Below are 20,239 nucleotides of genomic sequence, written 5' to 3'. Positions count from 1 at the left end.
TGCTTTTCCCTTCTCTCCACAAGCTTTTTTGTAAACAGTTGATAGAATAATGGTATTGAAGACACGCCTCACTGAAATGCTGGGTATCCAGCACCCAATCGTCCAAGGTAAGTTGCTCGAGATGCGGGCTTTGGGTCGTGTCCTTCTCCCTGCTCGAACACGACAGAGTGTACCTGACGATTGTCTCTCTTAAAGGTGGTATGCAGTACGTTGGCACTGCAGAAATGGCTTCGGCTGTCTCCAACGCTGGTGCTCTTGGTGTGATTACTGCATTGACGCAGCCCACTCCTGAGGCCTTGCGTGCTGAAATCCGTCGCTGCCGCACTATGACCAAGAACCAGTTTGGTGTGAACCTGACCTTTTTGCCCGCCATTACACCCCCGCCTTACGAGGAATACGCCAAGGTGATTATTGAGGAGGGTATCAAGGTCGTTGAGACTGCTGGCAACAACCGTAAGTTTTGATGATCTTAGAGAGTATATATATATATATATAAAGTGGGATATTAATCCAGATACATAGCTGGCAAGTACATAAAGATGTTCAAGGATGCTGGTATCATTGTCATACATAAATGCACTGCCATTCGCCACGCTATTTCTGCTCAAAAGCTCGGCGTTGATGTTATTTCCATGGATGGTTTTGAATGCGCAGGCCACCCTGGCGAAGATGATATTGGTGGTCTTATTTTGCTTGCAAAGTCAGCGCAGGCGCTGTCTATTCCTTACATTGCCTCTGGTGGTTTCGGTGACGGCCGTGGCCTCGCTGCTGCGCTGGCTCTCGGTGCGGAAGGTGTCAATATGGGCACTCGATTCATGTGCACCCAAGAATCTCCTATCCATCACAATATCAAGGAAGCTATCGTCAAGGCCGACGAACGCTCCACTGCTCTTGTCTTCCGCCCCTTCCGCAACACCTCCCGTATCTTCAAGAACTCCGTTGCACGTGAAGTCAACAAGCGCGAGAAGAACCCCAACGTCAAGTTTGAGGATGTACGCGAACTCGTCGCTGGCGCGCGCGGTCGCCAGGTCTACACCACCGGTGATCCAGAGTTTGGAGTCTGGACTGCCGGCCAAGTCTGCGGTCTCATCAATGATATCCCCACTTGCAAGGAATTGGTGAGCCGCATGGTCGCCGACGCTGAAGATATTATCACCAAGCGATTAAGCCCCATTGTTCAAAAGAGCAAGTTGTAGACTAATGTTCATTACACAATAACAGTAATAAAAGGGGGAATGTATGAATAACCTATGTCTTGACACGTACAATGCTCTTCCAAGCACTCTCGCGCTGCTGCGACGACTGGCGTTGTGAACTCCATCGTTTCTTTGACTTATTGGATGGCGGTGCTGCTGCGTTGTTTGTGGTATCATTGTTGACTTCACCGTCAGCGGTTGAAAACCGGACGCTGGAGACGGTGCGACTGCGTATTGATGGTTCTGGTGACTGTGGTGCACGAGCACTTACGGATGTGATGGTAGTTCTGGAAGATGATACAGGGTCTCGAATATAGAACGGCTGAGGAGTAGTAGTGCTGGTAGTTGTGGGTGTCGGGGACAATTCGATGGTACTACTTCTGGAAGAGGGCACTGAAGTGTCAATGCTAAGAGGAGGGCAATATACGTTCTGTTTTTCGTCGTTTGGTTTACGGCAGCAAAGCACAGCTCTGCGGATCCATCTTCGGCGACGAGTAGATAGCCATCCCTTGTCCTTGCGGTCAAAGACTGACCAAAAGACAGTGCCGTACGTCCAACCGAGCTCGTCCGTCTTGTCGTTCAACTCGAGGCGCCATTCAGAATCAACCCAGGCCCACGTCCACGTTGCAAGCGCGGCTGTTTGAATGGTTTCTGGTAGCGTGAATTGCGATTTGGGGAGCACTGCCTTTTTCGATGCGTCTGCCCACGGTGATCTTTCAAAAGGAAACGTAGCTGTTCTCCATCCTGCAAAGGGCCACGAACGCTGTGAGAACGTTGCGTTAGTGCAAACTAACGGTAGTAAAAGCGAATCTCTTTCTTGCAAATATACCTGATTTTCGTAGATGATAAACTCGAATTCCGCCTGTTGAATTGAACCTCGTTGCATGATGCTTCTTTGGAAATTTTCGACGCGTTGCAGGAGAGATATTTTACGGTCCAGTGCATCTTCCACAGACGTTTCCAGTGGTCCAATGAAGATACCCAATAGCAGTGACTGGATAAACGACACGGGTACAACTGTGCGTGCAGCACAGGAAATGGGATGGTTCCAGGTCAAGATAGCTAGACCAAGTATCAGTGCAATCAAGGTGGTTGAGAGCACTTGATGCGCAGTGACCCATCCAAAGTAGACGTAAACAAGGATGATAAATGTACGCCGAGCATCCTGTCGAAAGTGCCGAAAAAAAGCCTTTTCAATGTTATCGATAAAGTCGAGCGTCTCCAGAACCCGCTGTAATCGCTCTCGCTCGTTTCCTTCTTCTCGCCGCTGCTGTTGCTGTTGTGAGTAATAGACCGTGCCGAGTATAGGAAGCAACGGTGCAGCGTATACAAGCGCAATTCGAGGCCACAGGCAAACGAGGCTCCAGGCAGTAACTGCAAGGTACGAATGCAACTGATTAGGTGAGGTCCATGTGCATATGGCCCATACGTTCTTGACGAGGCGTGGTACTGCAACTATGCGTGAAAGGCAGCGCAGCGACACTGCCTGCTGCTCTGCTGGTTTTCGTGCAACGTCCGACGACTGCAAAGTGGCCTGCATTTGCACCGCACGATTAGCCCTAATCGTTTTTGTTATGGACGGCAGGCTGCTGTCGAGTTAAAAACAAGTAATATAATAATATCGTTGCTGCTGTTAATGAAGAAACGCTTTGTGCAACGAACCCAGCGCATGCCAACTTTCCCATGTAAGAATCCCCCTCGATCTTTAGCGCTGCTAAAACACGGACATGCACCTCCTGTATGTTAAAAAGAGCATCGTCCTTGGCAATAGCAGGCATGATTGAATTATTAAATTCGTCAAAAGAAGCATGATATGCGCCAACGGGACTCAACAAAACGATGATCTATTGTTTTTGGGCACTGCGCTCGACTATCCAGCAACAGCGGAACTTTGTCCCGACAATGGATCTTTAACCTCGTGTCATCCTTTTCTTGCAACGTTCGAATGCTTTTGCATTCTGTTCGTCGCTCCTCGAGAACTGCAACAGTTTTATCCCGTGTCCTTTTCTGGTTCTCCGGAAGGTGCTTCCCAATGCTAGTTGGGTAGATCTGTCTGCTGGACAGATTCGTTGATCGTCTGCCGAAACGACTAGATAGTGGAACTGCAAGAATGCGGAGAATAGTGACAAAGACAGTTGTCGAGTGAGTACGGAAAGACTCTTCTCAGGACCATCCAGCTAGGAGGCCAGAGTCCCGACAGAAAAGTACTGCAGCAAAGATTCTCCAACGTCGACAGCGACGAATATTAGCACGAATCGACAAGGCATGAATGACACAGCTGACAACTTGACTGAACAGCTCCAACGTCCCTGACATTGATTTGTTTAGCATCTTCTCTCCTCAATTTCCTTTTCCAGGTTGTTTACAGCTTACTTAAGCTCCTATTATCAGGGACCCAGTTAGGAGATCGGGGTCCTGCGACGCTCTGCATAAAAGAATGTCGCCAAGCTACCTCGAACGAGCCTCGTGTTCTCGTTTCTCAATCAACAGCAACTACAACAACACATTCCTTCAGAACGAACAAAACTTTACAGAAACTATTACATTTATATATCACATAACTGTGAGGCGTTCAGTTCTCCACGCAGATGAATTGAACGCTTTTGCGAATCAACACGGCGTCACCAAGATCAGCCTAGTCTTCGACGGGGCTCGGCTGCAAGCCAAGGGTTCGACTCATTCTGCAACAAGACAGAAAAAGGACCTGGCGTACAAGAAGGCAGGACGTTTCGACAAACAACTGAATCGCAGCTTTGCAACCTCAAGCGATGAATCAGCTATACGCCAGCTATCAAGCATGCGATATGCTCACTTCGCTCCTCCTTCATTCGATGACCAATGAATACACGGTCCTCGCTTAGTGGCCTTTGCAAACCTGCATTCTTCTCCGGCGATTCCTTTCTGTAAGATTATGGTCCCTCGACAACAACTTCTGCTAAAACTGAAACTATGGAAGGAATAAAGTTTTAATGTCATATATTCTTTATAAGAACAATGCACGCCAAAGAAATATCTTGTACTACATGTCTATCAAACAATATATGTATTTCTGTCAACAAACTACAGGAGAATGCCGGGTAGTACATTGCATAATGCGTCCCTTGCTAAATTGCCGTCTTTACTCCTTATAAATATGTGCTAAAAGATATGCGGACAGGTTAGAAGGAATCGAATGGTGCACATTCTACATTTTCAGAATGAGAGTAGGACTGATCTCGAGGCTATGCTTTGCATAATTCAGGAACTGAGAAAGATGACAAACGACCACAAGAGTGTCCCGATCCGACGACACGGATGTTGTAGTATGCCCAAACGTTCGGTCATTTCTGACCCCGTCCCGTTCGCGCTTGATGCATGCATCAAAATTATGTATGCTATGCCACAAACGCCTGAACAAAAAGGCGCCTGCCTAATGGCTTAGTTTACTTAATGGCATCGAGATCGACCTTCTTATTGGCAGTGCTAAGCTTTCTAAAAGACCCTTCCTGTGCGCAGTAAATGAATTTGCAAGATTGGGAAGGTTTGATTCATCCGAAATTCCGCGCAGGCAAAAGAAAAAAAATCCAGACAGTCAATTGTAGATGTTTGCGCAGCAGTGGATCCTGAAGCAGGTCTTGTATGCATTGCAGCGTGCAGATTGATATCTTCCCAGTGCAAGCCAAGGGGTTAATGACCAGCGTCTATATTATTTTCAATTAACTGATTGATCTTGTCGTGTAGCATTTTCTCTGTGTGTGTGCGAAAAGTGATCGGATCACACTACACGTCTTTACTGGTGCTCTCGGGACAACTTTTAACCCGGGCCGTTGTTAACCCGCGTTGTACAAGAACGGTGCAGCGGATCGCAGATCAAAACAGATAAATACTTTCAAGGACTCCCTTTTCCTCCGTTCACTCTTATTGCTGTACTATTATACATCTACAATAACAATACATTAATTAATGTCAGACACAGGAAGTAAAGTGTCGTCAACGTACACAACGACCGAACGTGCAGCATCGGAGCGACCCGAGAACGAAAAGATGCCTGCCGAGGAACCGCAGCAACAGACGACGACAACGACCACCGAAGAAGCAGCTGATCTGGAGAAACAGAAAAGAAAGGAACGAATTGCACGAATCTTTACATTTTTCAGTCTCCAACTGTCTCTGTTTCTCGCAGCTTTGGACAAGTGAGTGACCAGTGATCCAGCATCAGCGGTTCCGTTCTGACATTTTACATGTGTTACCTTAGCACAATCGTCGCAACGTCGTTGCCGAAGATCGGTTCTGAATTCCAGGCCATGACTATCTCTTCTTGGATTGTCAATGCGTAAGTTTATATATATATGTTCTCAATGATGTTGTCAAGGAGGTTTATCGTTATATTTCTTTTTTCTTAGATACGTCTTGACTTTTGATGCTTTTCGTATGTGTTTTGTGTTGCTTGAAAGATGCAATGGCCAGTGACTCACTTTGCAATCGTCGTTATATATCTGTAGAACCGCTACTCTCGAAATTTTCGGATATTTTTGGACGCAAATGGGTTCTCGTCTCGGGCATTGTCATGTTCTTGTTCGGCTCGGTGCTGTGCGGTGCTGCTCAGGTAAACAAACAAGCAAGCAACATTCCTTGTTAAGGACAGACATCTCAAACTTTATCACCGTGGTAGAATATGATTTGGTTGATTGTTTGTCGTGCAATCCAGGGCATCGGTGGCGCCGGCGTAAGTTCTGGAAAGTTTAGTAGCGGCATGGGGACGAACCGGGCTGATGATCTTTTGCTTTCTGTTAGATCTTTTCCATGGTTTTTGTCATCGTTTCTGATCTAGTACCCCTCGAGAAACGAGGCGCTTATCAGGGGTATGTAAAGGGATAATGCATTGGATTACATGATTGCTTAACTTCAAAATTTAGTGTGATCACCGCTGTGTTTGCACTGTCGAGCGTGTGCGGTCCTTTGATTGGAGTAGGTGCAAGACTAGTTTTGGGACTAGAATTTCCGTCACTGACAACGATGCATTGCATGTAACAGGGAAGTCTTACGGATTACGTATCTTGGCGATGGAACTTTTACATCAAGTAAGAAAAGTAACAATTAAAAAGATGAAATGATAAAGTTTGCTAACTTAACAAATTTAGCCTTCCCGTCGCAGGCGTTGCCTTAACCATTGTGATTATTTTTCTCCGTATGCCAGCCAAGAAGGAAGCCATATTCGAAAAGTTCAAGCGGATCGACTACGTGGGTAAGTTTTTTGTTTCGATGATCCCTTCACCGTACGTTATTGCTTACATTGAACGTTCGTTTTCTTAGGCAATCTATTGGTTCTCGCAGCCGCTACACTGTTCTTGCTAGCATTGAATTTCGGTGGACAGACTTTCCCGTGGGCATCTGCAGCCGTCATTGTCCCTCTTGTGCTAGCCGGGCTGCTGGTTATTGCACTCGTGTTTGTCGAGATCAAGGTTGCAAAGGAACCATTGATGCCACCAAGACTGTTCAAGAGACGGTCAGTCGTCGCGGTCTTGTTTTTGAACGTCTTCTCTGGTATGACATTCTTTGCCTTGATCTATTACATGCCGATCTACTTTCAGATCGTTCGCGGTGATTCTGCCACGTGGTCTGGTATCCGCTTGATCCCTATGCAGATGCTTATTTGCGTCTGCTCCGCTCTGAGCGGCTTCACCATCTCCAAGTTTGGAAAATACCGTCCACAGTAAGTAAAACAAAGGAGCGGATCGATTATTCAGTGTCACTCATCACGCCCTTTTTTTAAAAAAGAGTATGGTGTGGATTGGCGCTTGTTACCCTTGGAGTCGGTCTTTTACATTTGCTAGACTTGGATACTTCGTGGTCAAGTATGTACAATAATAATACTTTCAAGAGTATGATTTCACAACTCACATTTAAACTCTACCAGAAATCTATGGCTGGACCGTAATTATCGGTGCTGGTCAAGGCGCTGTCTTTTCTGGTACCATCATTGCTATCCAAGCTGCTGCCGAACCCCGCGATATCGGTAAGGTTTTATTTTCTGTGTATGTAACGATGAACGATCTGACATTGTGTGCCTTTCTAGCTGTCGCAACTGGTCTCAACAACTTTTCACGTGTACTGGGTGGTGCATTGGGTGTGGCTATTGCCTCTGCCACGCTCAACTCTAGTCTCAACAGCGATCTTCCGCAGATCCTCCCTGCAGATTTGCTCACTACAGTCTTGGAATACCCTGAAGGTATCCGTTCAGGATCGATACCAGAGCAATATATCCAGCCAGTATTGTATATCTACCTAGAAGGTCTCCACACCGTTTACTCTGTCTTGACAGCCATGTCTGGTGTTTGTAAGTTGTGCCGCTGCTGCTGCCACGCCGAGAATACGTTCGCATGTATGCTAACTTTACAATTCTTTTAGCTTTGCTTGGCTCACTGTTGATCAAGGCGAACCCTGTGCGCGCACGCCCCGGTCCAAAGAAGACACCTCCTCCTCAGCCGCAAGAGCAAAGCCAGCAACGAGAGGAGGAAAAGCAACAAGTATCAGAGGAGCAAGCGCATACTGGAAACACGACAGAACTTACCATCATTGACGTCCCTGCAGCAGCAGCAGAAACAGCAAAAAAGATTGATGATGATGGAAAACTGCAGCAGCAGTAGCAGCAGTAGCAGATGATATAACAAGAATCTTCTACACCGAATACTGACGGACGTGCATAGATTCATTCTTACTACAACAAACACATCTATACATTACACTACACATTATTACTTCCTAGTTCAACACCTGCCTCCTTTATTTCTGCATTCTACGTGTACTTTATTAACATCCACTGTTCAACAATGTACGAGTTGATCCTTTTGCATTGCAAACATTGTATTCCGTTTTATATATTTAATCAAACAAGTCAATATAAGACTTGAGAGAACAATTGTTTTCATTTTTTGAAGGGACAAGTGCATGCACGGTTTCAGGTTCATAAGGAAAGCCTAATGCGAGTTGTACGCGGGAAAAAAAAATAGACAGAGCCCACACTACACAGAGATAAAAAGGAGATGATAATACTGTACATACATAAGGTGGAGAGAAAAGAGAAAGATAAAGAGAAAGGGAGAAAGAAGAGGGAAGAGAGAATATGTACGTACGTGTTGACAGAGCAGAAGAAAAAATGATATTACAAAGCGCGTGTAACGATGACGACGATGAGAGAGTGCCGGGGAAAGCAAGCCCCTTACTCCTTGCAATGTTGACCGACAGGGTACGTTGTCACCTCGTGGTTTCGGAGCACCTTTTCGACAAGATAAGCAACGCGCTGGCCATACTTTGATCCGCGCAGTGACACCATGTGCTTCTTGATAAGTCGGCAGATTTTGACTTGAAGCTCGGTTGGCGAGTGGTTAATGAGCCACTGGACGACGTAGTTCCCGTACTGATCGGATGCGATATCGATGAGTGCTTCGCGTGCTCCCCCACGCACAGTTGTTGTGATTTCTGCAATGAAACGCTCCAAAAAGACAGGACCGCCGGTGCGCAGCGCTTTCTCGACGACTTTGGAAGCAAATTGGTCGGTGCTTAGCCGTGCTGCGTGATCAAGGACTACTTGGAAAGCATGTTCTCGGTCTTGGCTCGATTCAGCATGTTCAAGAATATGTTGAATGACCCAGTTGCCCCATTGGCCCTTGGCGATGGTTACAATATTGTCAAGGATCTCGTCAAGTACTGCTCGTTTTTCTTGCTGCTTGATATTTTCAAAGATATGCTGGATCACTAGACTTCCAGTTTCGTCCAGAGCAATCTGCGTCCACTTGCCCTCGAGGGCGCTCTTCACATGATCCATTACTGCAGGAGGCTCCTCGAGAGTCCACTGAATCTCAAAGATCTTTTGCCAAATGTGACACGCGTGCTTGTGTGTGATGGTTTCGTGGATGCTTGCAAACAGCTCTTGCACCAAATCGGCTTTGGTCATTTGATCTGTGCAGTCCAGAGCCTTTTGAAGAACGTGGCAGCCAAATGTCTGGCAGGTCAATGCAGCTACGTTGCCGCGCATCTTGTCAATTAATACAGATACTTGCTCCGGCTCGCCCACTTCAAGCAGGCGTTGCACCAGAAAGTTTCCAAAGCGACTGGTCATTAGAGGATAGGCTTGCTGCACGATGGCCTCGAAAATCGCTTGTTTTTGGTCACTTGAGGCGGCTTTCAGTTTCTGTTGCATGTAGATAGAAGCTTGTTGGTCACCACGCTGGACAATCTTGTCAACAAGATCATCCCAGTCGCTGTTGTTGGATTGCTTGTCAAGTCGACGGCGGTAGTCTGCACCAGGTTGTGATGAGAAATTGGACCGGCTTCGCTGGTAGTTGTCGTTGCTACCTGAGCTACGGCGTCGGCACTGCTGCTGCTGCTGTTGCTGTTGCTGTTGCTGCTGAACCAACTTTTCATCCTTGTCCATGCTTCGCATAGATCTATTCAAAATAGCGTTTAATACGGCTGCATACGCATCACGTTTGTGCAACTCATGTCAGTTACCTAGCATGACGTAAATTGTGCGTGCTTGCATCGTTTGTATAGATATCAATAGGAGTGGTCGTTTGCGGCTGCTGCTGCTGTTGTTGTTGCTGCTGTGCAATTTGTATCGCCTGAGCATCGCAAAGCTGAGTCACTATAGCAAGCTGCTGTTTAAGATTCTGGAGTTCGCGCTCTTTGGCCGAGATACAGGATTGAAGATTCCACACGCGATGGCATTGCTAAAAAGGAAAAGGGGAGAGAAAGTCAATAAAGGGATTTTTTTGGTACACGCAGGCAAAGTGCAACCCCCTCGTTGGCGTGTGGGCGTGCGTATGCCGATCAAGTAAGGGCGTCAACTGACCTTGTCAAAATCAGCCTGGCTGCTGTTCAGCTTATCAACGAGCATGTGAAGTGCTTCAACCGCGTTGCCAAGTTGATGCCGCAAGCTGTCAGGCGACATTTGCATGATGGTTGCCATGGAAAGTTGGAGCAAATCCGATACATTTTTCATGAATGCGTTCGAAATAGCAAAGTTATCATCGTGCTCGTCGAGAACAGGTGCAATGATACCACTCATGAAGGTACTATATGGCATGTCGTGAGGTGGCGTGGTGGCCCTGTTTTGCTCCTTATTGAGTGGCGCAAAGAGAGAGTGGCCGGGAGATTGCAGATAAAATGGATCGCATCCATCTTCTTTTGGAGAAGGAGTGCCCGATGAACCATCAAGATCAGATACAAGGCCAGCGTGTCCAGACACGGCAGCAGAAGCGGGTAGGCGGTTCGTAAGGCGCCCAAACAAGTCATGCTGAGGAAACAATGCGGAATCACCAGGAGTATAGAAATTTTGCCACTTTAGCTGTGCCATAGATGAGAATATACTAGAAGAAAAAGTATAGAGAAAAAAGGGAAAAGAGAGACCGAGAGACAGAGACAGAGAGAGACTTAAAGTCAAGCAAGAGAATAAAAAAAAGAAACAAGGGGCGGCTTGAAAGAACGGCAGCTATAAGCGATTTATATACATGATGGGCCAAGGGAGCAACGATAGAGGCCGTGCGTGATCTTTTGGAAGTATAATCGTGTATGGCCCACATGGAATCAAGTCGCATTGTTGTGGATCTGCATACGACTAACCTCGTGTGACACCGTGCGGATAACCTTATTCGTTTTGACAACATTTGTGCAATAACGAATATTTATAGCCAATGTAAACAAAAGTGCAGGGCCTTTTTTAGAATGAATAATGTGAGTGGTTCGCCCCTTCTTTGCCCCTCTTCCTTCCTAAGGAGTAAAAAAAAAAAGAGCAGCTGGGTTTAGATGAGTCTCACGTAGCGGTTGGAGAGCACGAAAAGGAAAATGGAAAAAGGGGGCGACGAGCTCAGCCGTTAAGTACGCGGTTGCCGTTTTCGGAGACCCCGTCAATTTCGAATCTGCTTGTCCCTGCCGATCGTTTACGCATGGATGATGGGTAGCTTCTACATTTGGGCATCCTTTCACTACATGCAACCCTTGATTACTGATTGAACCCACAGATCGTGCGATCTTTCTCGTCATATGGCTATTCCAAATGAACAATGCACTGTCTCTTTTAGACTTTTCTGGAGACGCAAGTTAATATGCTTCGGCAACACTTGACATGCATGCAGGGATCATCTCTACAAAACAAAGTCTTGCTTTGCAACACACGGTAGCACATGCATCTCGATTGAAGAAAACGCATGTCCGTGTCAGTGGATCGTGACGATCAGCAATCCATCCGCGCTAAACAAAGCTTCAAATTGAGAAACTGTCAATTGTTTGATGCTCGTGGATTTCTTTCCGAGCGATCACGTTTTCTAGAGTAACAGCATGAAGAGACGCCTCAACTCGGCCGCTTTACCATTTTGGAATCGGCAGCGTCAAAAGCCCATCTTCTTTCTATATGTGCGTGTGTCTACTCACGAAGCTTATTCCGTGGGTTATGGTACTGACGCTCTATTCCCTTGCTTGCAGTGCACCAACTGATATGAAATGTACCAGATGGCGTCGAAGAATAAACGCAGTTTCTCAAACAGTTTAATGAATGAAACCTTTTCCCCTGCGATCCGAAGGCGTGGGTAGGACGGGGATGGATGCATATCAGGAGTAATGCTTTGTTTATAGAAGAAAAGCAAGCCAGGGCGTTCCCCATGCTTATCACATCGGACATGTAACAAAATGGAAATGTAAAAATAATCAAGCTACAACGACTATCCCAAACGCCCAAACTGCAAAGACAGATTATTGAGTTTGTTCTTTCATGCCTCATCAATGAACCTTTACTTGACAATGTGGAAGGCTATCTACTCTCCACTTAGCGTTAACACTTTATTCTGAGGACTTTGCTTGCAAACCCAAAAATATAATCGAGATGAAGCTTACAAAGTCGGTTTATTATTCCTAAGCTTCATCGAGTGATTGAGATATTTCTAAAAAGAATATGTGCTGCTCCACGTATCCTATCTGCTGCATCGTTAACGGCGGGTCCGGGATTAGAAAAGGTATCAACTCCTATTACAGGCGCACCATTTTAGTAAAGTACTTTGCAGAATGTTGCGTCAGGGTCTATTTCCACGCTGCTGCAGACTACAGTATTTTTAAAAAGTAATGTCGCAGACATAATGTCCTAGGCATAATGTCCTTTACAATTTCAGATATGAGTGCACAATTTTTATACGAGGATGGACAAGGAAATATTGTCGATGAGAATGGTAGACCTGAGCCTATGGGCTCCATCGTTGACCAGGAACAAATTGCTCTTGAAACGATTAGTTCTCATACTCAGTATTAGCAAAAAATGCCTTCTGAGAGATCTCGAGGAACTAACGCGATGCCAATAGACAGACCTAGAGATGAGGATTCTCGTATGAGGGAAGTAACGGATTTTGCAAATACTGAGTATGAGAATTAATCGTTTCAAGAGCAATTTGTTCCTGGTCAACGATGGAGCCCATAGGCTCAGGTCTACCATTCTCATCGACAATATTTCTTTGTCCATCCTCGTATAAAAATACTGTACTCCCCATTAATCAAGGCGTGTGTTACCAAGTCTGTGCTCCTCCCATTACTCCTCTTTGCCTGCCTTAGACATTTAGGTTCGTTTAAGCGAGACTTTGCTCCTGGATGTACACACAAGTCGCATGCATACGCTGTAGTGAAGATTTAAAACTATATCTTTCACGGCGGTTGTGCTATTTGCTTAAGCTGACGGGTATTAGGAATGGCGGAATCGACGGTAAAGCGCACTTCTCCGAAATGACCTTGATCTGACACCTGAGGAGAAAAGAGCGGGGAAGAGCTTAGCTATTATTACAGTTGTTGATACCTGTACATACATACATACATACATGGACGCAACCTGGGCAAACTTCAAGTTTGGCAGGCTGTCCTCCGAATATCCAACCGAGGCTGGTCCTGAGAACGACTCGCCGCATTCTCCCACAACCATTGAAATGCGCCAGGGGTAAGGGCAATGGAGGAAGACGCAGGTCCGAGAAAGAAAGAAAAAAGTTTTGACATTTGGTTTGCATCAGGTACTTTGATTTCCGTGTAGCGAATAACAACAATACACCCAAGATATTTACGATCGCACCAAGTACACGCAGTGGTAGCACGGACGACAGCAGTGACGAGCAGGATAGCCACAGCCACCGACGACGAAGCAGCAGCACTGTTGAACACCACCAGCAACAACAAGACAAGAACGATGTGGTCCGAGCCGTCGCGTTCCGGCCGAAGCTCGAACATATCGGGCGTGCATACTCATCGGCAGCACCGTCTATTGCCAGCAAAGAAACCAAATCAAGGAAAGAACGATTAATCGATTTTTTGCACCGACGGTTTCCGAGCCGCATCGTTCGACGAGTTCTCAAATGTACCATAGCATATTTCATTTCCATACTTTTCAGTTTGATTACGCCTGTTGCCAATGCCTTGGGACAGTCTGCATTCTTGACAACAGCTGGCGTTGTATTCAGCCATCCGGGACGGAGCATGGGAGCGCAATTTGATGCAACAATTACAGCTGCGCTCGGAGTATGTTGCGGCATGGCATTTGCCTATGCGGGTTTAGCATCCTCTGTCGCATACAACGTTAGACACATGGATTCTACCGAGGTCAGCGGCGCCATCAATGCTGTGTTCCTCTTTGTCGGCATTTTTCTTGCACAGACATTACGCCAGAGATTCCCTGCATTTTTCTTCTTTTCACTGCAGGCCATGATTATCATGATCTTCAGCTTCAGTACCACGCCAGGATTGCAGCAGTTGGTGCTACCAACACATTTGCCGCTGCAGTTTGGATTACCTTTGTTAACGGGAACCGCTATCTCTCAAGCCATCAATATTCTTATATGGCCCGAAACTGCCGTGGAAGGTTTAGGTAAGAGAAAAAAAAAGGAAGAAGAAAAAAGTTGATTCGTGGATAGGAAAATGCTTATTGAAATAAGGGCGTGCACTTCGAGAAACATTTTCGAGCAGCAAGGAAATGTTGGACATGATGTCCAAGCAATTCTTTCTGGATCCGGGCACAGATATACTGCCTGGAGAAGAAGTGGACAAGACGGCGCAAAAAATGCGGGCAGGTATCACCAAAGTCAAAACAGCCTACCGAGAATCGAAGCGCGAGATATCCCGAACTTATCTAAACCCGTATGAGCTCGGCGGTATAACGAAGTCTCTTGATCGCCTTACCAAGCATCTGAGCATATTGGGCGGTAGTCTCAAGACAGAAAGGACGTTATTTGAAAGTGCACTGGCGTCTCTGGAGCGAGAAACAGAAATGCAAGCGACAGAAACTCCCCAACATCCTACGGAACCCAACGACGAAGGCAACTGTAATAAGAAAACTTCGAGTCTGCGCTGGATAGACAGCGAAGACGAGATGCGTTTGCGTAAAGCTGCCATGCTCGCAGCAGGCGAATATTGCCAGAGCGGCGGCAAATACGCCACGAGTCCGCAAAACTCTCGCCCCAACTCACGCGCTGGGTCCCGTCGCAACTCGTTTGACGAGGAGGAAAACCAAAAGTCTGTATCGTCTTTGCGCTCGTTCCTCAAACTCACGCGACTGAGCGGTACCGTCCCCAAACCGCCGGCAAAAGCCAACCGACAGATCGAGCACGGCGACGGCGAGCTGCTCATTACGTACCTTGAAAGCCTCAGAGACCCGCTGATGCAGTTATCAAAGGAGTGCGCTGCAGTGCTGGATTGTATTAATCACAGCATCGCTGTTGAACTAGATATGGATGATGAAAACGATATATCGATCCGTGAAACCTGGGTGGCATATATTAGGCATTTGCTCAAGCTGAAGAAAAAACCGGCTGCACAAGCAAATGTTGTAACAGTAAACAAGGAAAATGGACGGCGTCACGAACCGAACGAATGCAACTGCGCAGTAATTATGCACAAAGCTATCAAGAATTTCGATGAAAGCGAGCACGAAAGAATGCGGACGCTGTATCATCTTAACCGAAAGAAACTCGGTAGCGAGACGCTTGACCTTGGGCTGCGTGAAGAGCTGTTTCTGGTCTTCTTCTTTATATTCTCACTGCGTGAAGTGGCGAACGAACTCGAGAGCATGGCCGAGAATATGGACAAAATCCGGTCGTCTCGCAAGGGAAAGCATTTCTATATGCCACAGCTCACGACAAAGTGGTGGAAGAAATGGGCTAGCTCCATCAACCATCAGAGCGTGCGAGATAAAGGAGGTTATTCCCTAGGCAAGTAGATTGGAGCAAATGAATAATCTTTGGTTTTCTTCTCTTTTCTCACCTTAATATTCTTATATACAGCCAGTTTGGAAATGGCTATGCCCAAGGAGAACAAGAAGACCGATTACGAGGACGAGTATCGTCTTACGCGGGCCGAAACCATTGAGACGACGCGATCGACAGGATCACGGCGCCGGATTTCATCCATGGCTGCTTCGTCGAAAGCCAGCAGCAGCCCTGTAGCTGAAAATACGGGGACATTGCCCACATTGACCGAAGGAACGCTTGCCAGTCGAAAACGTCAAAAAGCTGCACCCGCAGACATCGAAAAGGCTTTCTCAGAGAAAGAACAAGGAGAAGAACAGGAAATAGCACCGAAACCGCCGATATTTCTGAGGATGCGATATGGACTTTGGGTCAGGCTGCAATATTTCAAGACGTACGAGTTTCGATCTGCTCTCAAGATGGCCGTGGCAGTGTCAGTGCTGTCCTTGCCTGCGTTTATACCCTCATCCACGGCTTGGTACGAAAGCGTGCGTGGACAATGGGCATGTATGACAATTATTGCTATCATGAATCCTACGAGGTAATTTGTATCCGATGAAGGAATCCAGCGTTTACCAACTAGCAAAAATTTGGCAACAGTGGAGGCACTTGGCAAGCAAGTTTCTGGAGAGTCATTGGTACGCTGCTAGGTGGTTTCGTGGGATGGGCAGCGTTGGAAGCAAACGGTGGCAGCCCTTATCTGTTAGCTACCTTTGGAGTACTGCTTTGTAAGTTTTCACTATATTTGCTACTGTGATATTTGATTTGTGCTTACGATCAATACACCAGCGATACCTTTCTTCTACATACACCTTGCTAGTACATACAACAAAATCGGCATCGTCGTGCTATTGACATACATGGCTGTCGCGATAAGTCGATACGTCCACCCTCCCAACGAACCGATCGCTCATACCGTATGGTAAGTACCTATCTATTGCAGTCTACCTAAGCAAATCGATAAGACGGATGTTTACTCACTCATTTTCCAGGAAACGTACAGCGACGGTTGTTGTCGGTGTTTTGGTAGCAGTTTCTCTCAACTGGTAAGCGAACCAAAAAGTTGATCATTTTTGAAAACATTTGCTTACATGTATGCCCTATAGGATGATATGGCCGTTCGTTGCCCGGCATGCTGTGCGCAAATCCATAGCCGGCATCATCGGCGAGCTTGGTGACTATTTCGGGTACCTGACGGGCACTTTTCTGTACCACGACTCGAATAACCCGCCATCGCAAGAGGATATTAAGCGGGTTCAAAAAATCGAAGCCAAGATCCAAAAGACGATCGACGCAGCTGCTGTACTTTTAGACCTTACGGATCACGAGCCAAGGTTGAAGGGACCGTTTCCTAAAGCATTTTATCGGGAAATGATAGTCGCGCTGCGAAATTTACTTGACAGAATGCTTTCTATGCGCACAGCGCTCACCGCCATGCCTGATTCTGTCAAGAAGAATATCACTTTCCCCGAGTACAACCAGCTCCGTCGCGATATGGTAAGTAGTCGAAACGCAAGAACAAGCTGGGATGTCTGTATCTCACCACCAATAATCCAAAACAACAACAGACGGCTGCCGTGATCCTGAACTTTTATACCCTTCAAGCGTACGTATATATACCTGCAATTGTGGAAGTGACGACGACGAGATTCTCATCCGCGTCTGTTTATAGATCTTTAAAGTCCAAGATTCCATTCCCAGCGTATATACCATCCGCACGCGCGGCACGCCTACGTTTAATACGATACCGAAGGAAAAAGGTGCCGAATCCTGACAAATGGGTGCAGTACAAGAATATTTGCTGGTTCGCTATGGCAAGTTGTACGGAAGAAATCATTGAAGAACTGGAGCATCTCAATGATCTCGTAAAATACATTGTTGGCGAGAGCAAGTTTGCCGATAGGGCAAGACGCATCGATGCTCATATTTAAATTTTACTGTTACTATACATTTTTTAAATCATCTTTTATAATGTTGTTAATCTTAATCATCATCAAAATACATTGTAATTTTTGTTGTCTTGAACCTTTATCCGAGAATCATTTTTCGCCAATAGCTATATTTTATTCTGCAGATCCATTGCTTCTTTAAGAAAATCTTAGATCTAACCAAAATATGTTTGCTCTCGATGAACGATCTTTCTCAATAAAACGTGCGATTTTACACTCTTTCCATGTCAGCCTGTCATCAAAACGTAAAAAGATCTTGATGTGTAACACTGATTTTCAGTGTCGATTGGCCGATACAGCAGATCTATTCGATTCATGGGAATGATTTGATTGGAAGAAACGCATCCATTCGCTGTTTTCCGAACTTGGCAATGCTTTCAACACGAAAAGCTGCAACTCGTAAGCACTTCCAGGATGAAAATGAAATGGAGACCATGTCAGAAAACTAATCGATGTTTGTCAAGTTACATTGAATCTGCCTCGTGTAGTCGCACGTAACTTGGCAACTCAATCGTCGCCTGTGAAACCCCTGGACGGAGTGCGCGTGTTGGAACTTGGCCAGGTACTACAATCCTACTTGTTGCCAATCTATTCATTTTCAATTATCGAGATATATATGCACATATTCATCTAGCTTATTGCCGGTCCATTCTGTGGCTCGGTGCTCGGGTAAGCCTGATACATTGATGCGATGCTGTATCGGTTGAGTTCTTGACATTTCCCCTTGCTAGGTACTACGGCGCCGGTAAGCGATATATCTAAATACGATTGCTCAATCCTACATTGACTGGGTGAATTTCATCATCTATCCATCGATTGATGAATAGATGTGGTAAGTTGTATTATTCTTAGATATACCTCTGAGAAAACGATGCCTGATTTTACCTGAATCAGATTAAAGTGGAGCCTCCCAAGATCGGCGATCCTCTGCGTAAATGGCGTCAGTTAGATTTGGATGGGCAAAGTCCCTGGTTCCGCAGTCTCGGCAGAAACAAGAAATCTGTCTGCATTGATTTGAGAACCGAAAAGGGACGCCAGCTTGTCAAGCAAATGGCGCAGGAGGTCGATGTGCTTATTGAAAACTTCAAACCTGGGACCATGGAAAAATGGGGTCTCGGACCAGGCAAGTATATACACGCAAGATCTATTGTCACTTAATAATAGGTTATCTTTAGATGAGCTTTACAAGACGAATCCTGGATTGATATACACGCGTATTTCAGGCTACGGCCAAACGGGTCCTTACTCGAAGCGGCCTGGGTTTGCATCCGTCTGCGAAGGCATGGGCGGTTTTCGATATGTCAATGGTATTCCTGGCATGCCTCCCGTCAGACCAAACTTGAGTTTGGGTGACTCCCTGGCCGGCTTGCACGCAGCGTTTGGTGTTGTTCTGGGTCTTTTGAGTCGGAACAAGTTGCAGAATCGCGGTCAAGTGGTCGATGTTTCTATTTACGAGAGTGTATTAAATATGATGGAGAGTATCATTCCGGAATACGATCGAAAGCAGGTGGTAAGGAGGTTTACTAGAGTCACGTCCTTCAGACCGAGTTTCATGACCCTTGTTGCTACTTGGGAAAACAGATTCGAGAACCGTCCGGAACCACTGTTACAGGCGTTGTCCCTACCAACACATATCCGTGTCTTGGAGGAGATTGGGTGATCATTGGCGGAAACGGTGACAGTATTTATCGACGCCTAATGACAGCAATTGGTCGTGAAGATTTGGTAAAGCCAAAACGATATTATCACAATATCGATGTCTGTTTCTGATGCAAGCTCGGTCTATGTCTGTTGTAGATTGGTGAAAAATACGAAACCAATGCAGATCGCGTAAAGGCTCAAGAAGAAATTGACGGCGCGATTGGTAAATATTACAGCTATATCTTTCAGCAAGTCAAGCCGATATTAATACTTTGCCTTGCAGCGGAATGGACGAGCACCAGAACTCCCGACCAGGTGCTGCAGACATTGGAGACAGCGTCCGTGCCAGCTGGAAAAATATACAGCGCAAAAGATATTGTCCAAGATGAACACATCAACGCACGAGGCATGATCGAAAAAGTTACTGTAGGCACCAAAGAAGAAGGCCGTGGATGGGAATTAAAGGTATGTATTGTTTTGGCGGGCAGCACAATTGTTGCAGTATTCACAAAGGAAAACACGTAGGTTCCTGGCATGACACCTATTCTTCACACTACGCCTGGAGAAACCAGATGGGCAGGTAAGTGGATGCTGCGCAACGCGATATCTTCACGACGTATATATTAACTGTCTGTATGCATTGTAGGCCCTGATTTGGGACAGCACACTGCTGAAGTCCTCAAGACTTACCTGGGACTCCAAGATAGTGAAATCGAGTCTCTAACCAAGGAAGGTGTCGTAGGCACACATGAAAAATAGACTAGATTTCTTGGATATTTGAAACATTACATGTATTTGTCTTCAGTGATGTTTTACTTTGCTTTGCTTTGGCTTGTATATTGCAGGGTGTTCGACCAAACTTCCGCCCGCATTGCTTTGCACGTGCGCGGAAACACAGGGGTACTAAGGAAGTTTCCGCCTGTTCCCTTTTACGATCACTCTATGACAAGCGAAGGCCCAACGCAAGAACCATTCACATCGGCAGGAGAATCGACCGCTGCGACGCGATGCAGATGCTGTGGCGTATTCATGGTTCCACTGGCAGCGATCGGCGGCGTCATTGATCAAATCTCGCGGAAACTCGCTAGACTTGGTCGTCGCAAATAGGAAAAAAGATGGGAAGCTTATCTTCACCATCACCACCACCTTCACCGTCACTACGATACCTTGTCACAAGCACTCACAATACCATCAAAAACAGCACACGACACTG

At 46.2% G+C, this 20,239-nt stretch overlaps 7 protein-coding genes across 7 annotated transcripts; 5 read left to right on the top strand and 2 right to left on the bottom strand.

Annotated features, from left to right (window-relative positions):
- Nucleotides 1–49: 49 nt before the first annotated feature.
- VTP01DRAFT_2540 (uncharacterized protein) lies at nucleotides 50–1,196 on the top strand (the record flags this gene model as incomplete). Its single annotated transcript, XM_069381013.1, has 3 exons — nucleotides 50–107; nucleotides 196–453; nucleotides 523–1,196. 3 exons carry the CDS (start codon nucleotides 50–52, stop codon nucleotides 1,194–1,196), a joined length of 990 nt encoding a protein of 329 aa, XP_069237316.1.
- Nucleotides 1,197–1,248: 52 nt separating this feature from the next.
- On the bottom strand, nucleotides 1,249–2,736 carry VTP01DRAFT_2539 (uncharacterized protein; the record flags this gene model as incomplete). Its single annotated transcript, XM_069381011.1, has 2 exons — nucleotides 1,249–1,959; nucleotides 2,026–2,736. 2 exons carry the CDS (start codon nucleotides 2,734–2,736, stop codon nucleotides 1,249–1,251), a joined length of 1,422 nt encoding a protein of 473 aa, XP_069237315.1.
- Nucleotides 2,737–3,633: 897 nt separating this feature from the next.
- Nucleotides 3,634–4,038, top strand: VTP01DRAFT_2538 (uncharacterized protein; the record flags this gene model as incomplete). The annotated part of the gene is made up of 1 exon (XM_069381010.1): nucleotides 3,634–4,038. One exon carries the CDS (start codon nucleotides 3,634–3,636, stop codon nucleotides 4,036–4,038), a length of 405 nt encoding a protein of 134 aa, XP_069237314.1.
- Nucleotides 4,039–5,138: 1,100 nt separating this feature from the next.
- Nucleotides 5,139–7,822, top strand: VTP01DRAFT_2537 (uncharacterized protein; the record flags this gene model as incomplete). The annotated part of the gene is made up of 14 exons (XM_069381009.1): nucleotides 5,139–5,368; nucleotides 5,431–5,508; nucleotides 5,579–5,604; nucleotides 5,678–5,781; nucleotides 5,848–5,901; nucleotides 5,970–6,037; nucleotides 6,092–6,143; nucleotides 6,210–6,256; nucleotides 6,317–6,420; nucleotides 6,489–6,888; nucleotides 6,954–7,030; nucleotides 7,093–7,191; nucleotides 7,252–7,512; nucleotides 7,584–7,822. 14 exons carry the CDS (start codon nucleotides 5,139–5,141, stop codon nucleotides 7,820–7,822), a joined length of 1,839 nt encoding a protein of 612 aa, XP_069237313.1.
- Nucleotides 7,823–8,394: 572 nt separating this feature from the next.
- VTP01DRAFT_2536 (uncharacterized protein) lies at nucleotides 8,395–10,530 on the bottom strand (the record flags this gene model as incomplete). Its single annotated transcript, XM_069381008.1, has 3 exons — nucleotides 8,395–9,622; nucleotides 9,687–9,904; nucleotides 10,027–10,530. 3 exons carry the CDS (start codon nucleotides 10,528–10,530, stop codon nucleotides 8,395–8,397), a joined length of 1,950 nt encoding a protein of 649 aa, XP_069237312.1.
- Nucleotides 10,531–13,027: 2,497 nt separating this feature from the next.
- On the top strand, nucleotides 13,028–17,367 carry VTP01DRAFT_2535 (uncharacterized protein; the record flags this gene model as incomplete). The annotated part of the gene is made up of 10 exons (XM_069381007.1): nucleotides 13,028–13,143; nucleotides 13,214–14,061; nucleotides 14,129–15,400; nucleotides 15,473–15,977; nucleotides 16,037–16,164; nucleotides 16,226–16,358; nucleotides 16,429–16,482; nucleotides 16,543–16,933; nucleotides 17,005–17,042; nucleotides 17,109–17,367. The coding sequence occupies 10 exons, from the start codon at nucleotides 13,028–13,030 to the stop codon at nucleotides 17,365–17,367; spliced, it is 3,744 nt and encodes a 1,247-aa protein (XP_069237311.1).
- A 389-nt stretch (nucleotides 17,368–17,756) lies between these two features.
- Nucleotides 17,757–20,133, top strand: VTP01DRAFT_2534 (uncharacterized protein; the record flags this gene model as incomplete). Its single annotated transcript, XM_069381006.1, has 12 exons — nucleotides 17,757–17,784; nucleotides 17,850–17,947; nucleotides 18,020–18,054; nucleotides 18,117–18,130; nucleotides 18,287–18,496; nucleotides 18,561–18,895; nucleotides 18,967–19,110; nucleotides 19,183–19,249; nucleotides 19,310–19,491; nucleotides 19,552–19,606; nucleotides 19,673–19,759; nucleotides 19,832–20,133. The coding sequence occupies 12 exons, from the start codon at nucleotides 17,757–17,759 to the stop codon at nucleotides 20,131–20,133; spliced, it is 1,557 nt and encodes a 518-aa protein (XP_069237310.1).
- Nucleotides 20,134–20,239: the final 106 nt, after the last annotated feature.

Source organism: Rhizomucor pusillus (assembly GCF_041956525.1).
Source record: "Rhizomucor pusillus strain CBS 183.67 unplaced genomic scaffold VTP01scaffold_13, whole genome shotgun sequence".
Taxonomy (NCBI): Eukaryota; Fungi; Mucoromycota; class Mucoromycetes; order Mucorales; family Lichtheimiaceae; genus Rhizomucor; species Rhizomucor pusillus.
Note: the sequence above shows the minus strand (reverse complement) of the source record. Positions and strands in the feature narration are given on the sequence as shown.